This window comes from Condylura cristata, unplaced genomic scaffold, assembly GCF_000260355.1.
Source record: "Condylura cristata isolate star-nosed mole 26May11 unplaced genomic scaffold, ConCri1.0 scaffold00001, whole genome shotgun sequence".
NCBI lineage: Eukaryota > Metazoa > Chordata > Mammalia > Eulipotyphla > Talpidae > Condylura > Condylura cristata.
The window spans coordinates 38,216,379-38,223,386 of NW_004567102.1; the positions used below are offsets into that span (position 1 = coordinate 38,216,379).

General features: G+C 43.2%; 1 protein-coding gene across 1 annotated transcript in view; it reads right to left on the reverse strand.

Annotated features, from left to right (window-relative positions):
• Positions 1-7,008, reverse strand: part of MDN1 (MDN1, midasin homolog (yeast)) — a 128,736-nt gene that overhangs the window by 37,224 nt on the left and 84,504 nt on the right. The window contains exons 58-64 of the mRNA XM_012731514.1: positions 6,534-6,748; positions 5,865-6,252; positions 5,008-5,117; positions 3,678-4,383; positions 2,074-2,235; positions 1,610-1,883; positions 614-849 (exon numbers count right to left, since the gene is read on the reverse strand). Of these exons, the coding sequence (XP_012586968.1) occupies positions 614-849; positions 1,610-1,883; positions 2,074-2,235; positions 3,678-4,383; positions 5,008-5,117; positions 5,865-6,252; positions 6,534-6,748 (2,091 nt within the window). The remainder of the gene's footprint in view (positions 1-613; positions 850-1,609; positions 1,884-2,073; positions 2,236-3,677; positions 4,384-5,007; positions 5,118-5,864; positions 6,253-6,533; positions 6,749-7,008) is intronic.

The window sequence follows — 7,008 nt, forward strand, 5'->3', positions numbered from 1 at the left end:
AGCACTAATAAGCTGACACAACCACTTCAGCATGAGTTTGATCCCCAGCCAGGGAGGTGACTCACATGGCGCTGCAGACCTCTCCTTACCTGCCTGCTGCTCCCCTCAGCAGTGTACTTCAGTCAATCTGCCTATTCTGTTCTCTATTCTATCTCTAGTGAATCATCTCACCCCTGAATCCTCTTGCCTCTGGCCTGTACCACAGTGCTGTATGTATAAAACAAATAAATGTATATTTATTTATTTATGTATAAATAAATCTTAAAAAAAAAGAAAAGAAAAAACGACTGAAGACCACAGCGCAATATCAGATTTAAAACTTCTATTCCTGAAAAAGCCAGGACTTTATGTGTCTGAAAAGTCAGAGCAAAATAGCAACATTTTATTATGTGGGTAGTAAGCCCTGGCCAACAAACAAAATTAATGGAATCCCTAAACATCATTTATACAATAGCAATATAAACTTATATACTCATCTTGCAGTAAGTGGGTAGTGTTTCACTGAACTGAAATTCTGTAAGCCTTTATTTTGTATGTTTAGATGCATGAGTGAAAAACCCTCAGGGATGATGGGAGGCCACACCTTCTGTGCTGCTCCTTTGGGCTACCATACCTGTTCTAGTGCTGGATGTTCTGGCCAGTCTTGCAATAGCTGATTGACAGCCTCTGCGAAATTGTGAAGGACTGGTTGACAGTACCGTGCTTCTGGGACATTGGGGTGCTGGTAGAAGTCATAGGGCCCATCAGGTTTCACTGTCAGATCTGAGGTCGCCTCCCCAAAGAGAGTGTTATGGGAAAGAGTACAGGCCAAAATTTGGCTGCCCAAAAGTTGGCCATTCAGCTCAACTCCTGTGAAGTAAACAAGATCACAGTAAAATCAGTGAACTTGGTAAGTAAAATCTATTAAGTTACAAAGATGTCAAAAAACATGCTCTCAGAAATAATGAACTACTATGATTGATCAAGTAGCTATTTAAGTACAATTACCTCTAAAACACCATTGGTGACCTTTATACCACACCAGTCACCAAAATGTGCCACGTATGCTGGATATACAGAGGAACCAAGATACTACTACTATATATAATTAAGAGGTTGCCATTTGATTTGATAAACTAAAATGCCCAGCTTTTATTGTGGTGCTTTGGGTTTTTTTTTGTAATTTATTTTTGCACAGAAGAACTGCGGAGTAGGCCAGAGGTGTGGGGTGGTGGAAGAATTCATCAAAGACAGAGTGGGGAGCAGAACAGGTGGATCTACTGAAATACACTGCTGAGGGGAGCAGTGGGGAGATAGGAGAGGTCTGCGGCTCTACATGCGGGTTAGTTCCCTGGCTTGGGATCACACACAGGTCATAGCAATGAGAGCACTGAGACTTAACCCTTAGGCTACCATGGAGGCCCTGTAGCTATTCATGATAGAGAGAAATGAAATATGACATCTCCATTCTATTTGCATGGAGTAACTTAATCATGTAGGAAACTACATCAAACCATATTCTTTGAGATTAACTTCTAAGAACTCAGATTACTCCCAGAAACACGGTTCCAGAAATAGAAATAACATTCATATGATTTCCTAAAAGCACAACAGAAGTAAACCGTCATACCCATTAGGGGGTAGAAGTGTGCCACTAGAGATGCCCCAGTCTGATAGCAGGACAGGAACAAGCTGAGGTAATGCTTTGCCTCATGTGGTGGCAGAGTCTGTTGGTACCAGAGGGACCTAGCGAAGCTGAGGCACAACTGCTGGTGAGTCAGCATCACTGCCTGCATTGAACTCTGGGAGAAGAGGGCAGGGTCTGTGGTTGCTTCTTCTTCTTGCCCATCTGAAGTTGCCTTTTTCTCCTCCAGTGTTGGTTCTATCAAAATATCTGCAAAGTCCTGTTTAAAAAAACAAAACCATAAAGCAACTGGACCTTTAAAAATAAAAATCTAGTTCTAATTAAACTGAAAGGAAGGGTGAAAATAGAGTGTGAATGATAAAGATATATTAAAAACATAATACCAATCAAGGATAATGTGTAGAATCAAGGAAATTCATTGTAAAACAAGCCCTGCCACCACCACTAACCTTTTCATGCAATGGGAACTGCTTTCTGAATTCTTGTTCTTCTTCTTCCTCCTCACTCAGGGCTGTCTTGGAGTTTCTGCTTCTGTATCTGTACAGGCTGCTTTCCTGCTCAGCCCTTTCTTGGGCTATGCGTTCCTGTTCATCCCATTCATTGATGATTTCCTGAAAAGCCACACATTCAGAAGAAAGCTTATTTGCCTTTGCAAATAAGAACAAAGGCAAGGCTTATTATTATCTCTTAATTTCTCTTAGAACCTAAGTATATGGTTCAAAAGCAAATACCAATTCTTGTTAACAGAGCAAATGGTTTGATTTTCAACTTGTTTATATTTTACTAAATTCCCTCATATTTCAGTATTAACAATTTCACAGGTGTAAAGGCTTGCTATAGTAGTGCTATGGGGAAATTCATGGCAGGCATAATTGATGATGCACAGCTCATGGTCCGCCATGTTAAGCCTATGACTCAAATTTCTACTGGCTGGCACTTCAAGGAGCTCACACAAGAGTACAAAAAGGAAAACATGGGCTAGGGACAGGCTAGCTGAAGGGCACCAAGCATTAAAACTGGCCTTACTAGACAACTTTTAAATGCCTATACTCTCCTTAGATGTTAGGTCTTTAAATTGCTAAAAGTTCAAAGTGAAAGAAACCACCACCTAGTATTGATGAGGATTGAGGAAATGAACAAACACATCAGGAAGGTAATTTGTGCTAAAAGCTTAAGCAGTTAATCTTTATTTCAGCAATTCTCCTTTCTAGATTTGTACCCAAAGATTAAGATTTAGCTATGAAACTACTTATGGTGGTGATGGGGTTCCCCCCCCAAAATAGCAAAAAGATTACAATAAATATGTGTTCAATGATAAAAATTTAATGTCTGATGGCATATGCATACAATTTTAAAAATTGGGCAGAGACTAAGTATGATGCAGGTGAGGAATATCTAAATTATGGTGAAAGCAATCATTAAATGCTATTAGGCTTTAAAAAGCAAATTTTAAAACAAAATGCACTTTGTTAATGCTTTGTATGGAGGACACACAGTTATAACCTTCATCCAGAGTGCCTCCTATGTGTTAAAAACCGAGTCACTGTGCTAAGACTGTTATTTTTAAAAAGGTCCTGTTTATTTGCAGTCTCACAAGTAAAGGGCTAACATCACTTCTTTTTTTTTTTTTTTTTTTAAAGATTTATTTATTTGTTCATACAGAACTGGGGTACAGGCCAGAGGCTCAGGGGCGGTGAGAGGCTTCACCAGAGACAGAGTGGGGAGCAGAACAGGCAGATCGACGAAGTACACTGCTGAGGGGAGCAGTGGGCGGGTCAGGAGAGGTCTGCCTCGCCATGTGGTCACCTCCAGGGCAGGCGGGAATCGAACTCATGTGGAAGCGGCTTTAGATTCTCAGTGCTGTGCTTTAACCCGCTGCGCCACCAGGGAGGGCCACATCACTTCTTTTTTAAATCTCAAAAAATTGAGGGACTAAAGTCCCAAAACCTGATAGTCAAATGGGAAAAAGGACAAGAGAGTTCCATTCCCTTATCACTGTTATCTTTACTTGATACAGCTGATATGCTCTGCAGGAGCCCAGAGAAGGGTTTACCTGGCACACATGTCTGAAGAGGTGCAGGGCCTTCTGGTCCATCTCTCCCTTGCACAGCACGTGGGAGCGCAGATAAAGAAGGGCATTCATCAGCAGCTGCTCTCTGGTAGGGCAGGGTCTCTGGCCCTTTCCTTCTAGCTCCTTTCCTCCTGAACGCTTAAGGATCAACTTCCCAAGGCCTCGCACAACCTCCTCTGACTTCACTGAACATAAAATGTCCGCATGAGCATAGTACGTGGGGAAGTTGGGGCCCACAGATGGGAAAGCCAATAAAGATGTGGCCAGAGTACCCAGCCCGTGCGCACAGACCATGCTACTGTGCAGTGAGGCATGGACCTCACAGGCAACCAGCCGCATGCCATGCTGCAACTGCAAGATGGATGCCTGCAGTGGGGCCACAGAGTCTGGATACAAGGCATACTCCTCTGTCAGTCGCTTCCTGAATTGGTGGTGTGACTGCTGCCAGGAGGCCTCTTCTTTCAGAAGGTTCTGGGCCACCTGGGCGGACCGAGCCCCATCGACATGGAGGGCCTGCAGGAGCCGTGTGAGCAGATCTTGAACAGCAGGGGTATTGGCAATGCTGGTTATGTAGTGGTGGATCTCCTGTACCAGGGACTCGAATGTAGGAAGCTGGGGTCTGAAGGCCTGCTTCTTTTCCAAGTTATTGATAAAATTCTCTAGCTGGTCAATTCTCTGGCTAAGTAACCTAAAGGCAAATTAACACATAAGCAAATTCTATCAAAAGAGCAGTAAATCTACACTAAGTTCTAGGGAAGATCAAATGAAGACATTTTAGCTACTGAGGAATAATCTGCTGATTCTACTGAAAATTACAATGAAAACAGGTAACTTAAGAGTGATTACCACATGCAACACATGCCATTAAACACTTTAAATGCATGTCTCATAAAAAGTCTCATCACAACTCTGAAATAGGCACTCTAGCCTCCTTTTACAGACATAAACACCAAGCTGAGAAGCATTAAGGCCTCTACCTCAAGTCTAATGCAAAGGTATGGGACATGACTGGAAATCAGAATCCACCACACTACATGGCATTTCCTAAAGTCATGCACCTATACAGGGGTATCATCATGCTTAATTCCTTCCATGCTGAGAATAAGTTCTGGTTTCAACTTTATTGGTGCCATGGAAATCCCCTCCCTCCTTTCACCTGATTGTAACCATGCCTTTGGTATCCAATTGGTATCAGAGAAATAGATCATTACCTCTGCTAAAGCTAATTACATTGCAAAGATCACCCTTAAAATGTCTTTTTTAAAACGAGGGTCAATAGCTCCCCATATGAATAACCAACCCCTGTAGATACCTGACGTGAGGATGAGAGTAACTGATAACAACTTCATCTTCCAGGTCTCTTCCAGTCTGTAGCTGGGATGAGAGGTTTCTGGTCTTCCACTCACACTGCAGCTGATGTAGCTGACAGAAAGGAGAAAAAATGGCCTGCCATGCTCAGCCAGGACCATGCCTGAGAAGAGTAAGGCAACTGGACAGGAGGCAACTAACTGGACAGGAGGAACCTGGGTTCCTGAATGGCCCTGAGTAGGGGAATCTGATCCACTGCCCATGACCATTCACATGAAAGGTATTAGATGAGAGAAAACTATGTCACTAAGCTTTAGAGATTTTGCCAAAGCAGCGTAACTGTCACCACAAATAACAATTTTCCTTCTTTGAAATTCAGTGCTAGTATATTGTTATCTCAGTGTATTCAGTTTCTTCATTTGCTAGGAGTTCAAACAGAAGGAATACCATATTTATCACAATATGTGTGATTCTTGAGTTTAGATAACAAACACTAATAGTTTAAAATTGAAGGAATGCTATATACCCTATCCAGAGAAGTTATTTAAACCCAAATATCCAAAACCTAGTTCAAGTAGGAGTCTAGGCAAGTGAAAACACCACTTTTCTTTGGCAACATCACAGGTGTACCACTGTCAGGTCTTCTGCCCACTGCAGTCTACTGGCAGACAGAACAGAGACCTAGAGAAGGACCCTCCTAGTTCCAAAGACTCCTCTGAGAAACTCTCACAAGGATAAAGTAGAAAAACACCCTTTCGATGCTCTGAACATCCAAAGGGGTTAGTAAGAGTAGTATACCCAGCAGAACCTGCCAGCCAAAGATGGAACCCACACTCCAAACACTTGCCTCCAAACACATACCTCTTCCTTGGCGTACTTGAGCTTATATTCCCTCTTCACTGCAGGGTCAAAGCGTGCCTGGGGAAGCCATGTCTGAATCTGGAGCAAGCCAAGGCTCACCCAAAGGCTCCCACGCCGGGCTGACTCAGGCAGGTCCTGTTTACTCTCTCCTTCCCCAAATAAATGGCGTAGGGAGGTAAGCAACAGGCACAACAGTTCTTTGGGAAGTGCCTCCTGCCCAGCCATATCCCCAAGAGTCTGGCCCACGTTCTGGAAGGCATGACTGTCCCCAAGTAGCAGCTGCTCACAGTTCTCCATATACTCCTGCTGCTGGGGCTCAGGAAGCAGCTCTGCTAAGCCCACCAGGTGTCGGCACAGCAAGAGCCCCTGGAGCTGGGAATCAGTGCGTCTGTAGGGATGATGAAATACACAAGGCTTGTACACAGCACAGCAAACAGAACTTTTTCAGAAAATTAAAAGGCAGACCTATTCTACCAATATCTGAAAGTGAACTTTTATTCTCCTGTAAATTTATATGGTATTCTAGCTACCATTCTCTTGATTATAATATGTTGAAAACTGACAAGGAACTGGCCAGCTCTTAGTAAAGACTATTGAGCTGAAAACCTACTGATCCAACCTTGCTTTCACCCACCAGAACCAGCCACCCCAAAGGAAGGAAGGAAATACCTGAACTCTGCTACTGAAGAAACAGTCATGTTAGTCCAGAGCACTGAGCTGATGTCCTGGAGCTGCTGGGCTCTCTCAACCCACTCTCCCAGGGTGACATGTGAGGACGACAGGATGGGGAGACCGCTCACATCCCAAGGACTTGCTCTGCAGCTGCTGGTCAAGACTTCAAAGCAACACTTGGAAAACATGGCTCTACTGAAACTGCCAGGGCCCTGACAAATGAGACAGAGTCAAGTAACTTTCAGGAATTATATCTGGATGAAGGGAAAAAAATAGTATCAACAACAAAATATCAAAATTAACAGGCAACTATAAATCAGAGACATTCTGCAGAAGAGGGTGAGGGAGAGGGAAGGAAGAGTATGGTGATGGTGAATTGCTGACGGGAGTTCTATTCCTGAGAAGAAAGGAAACATTGCACAAAATGAACAATGATGTAAAAAATACATAAATGATTATAGGGAGGGGGGGA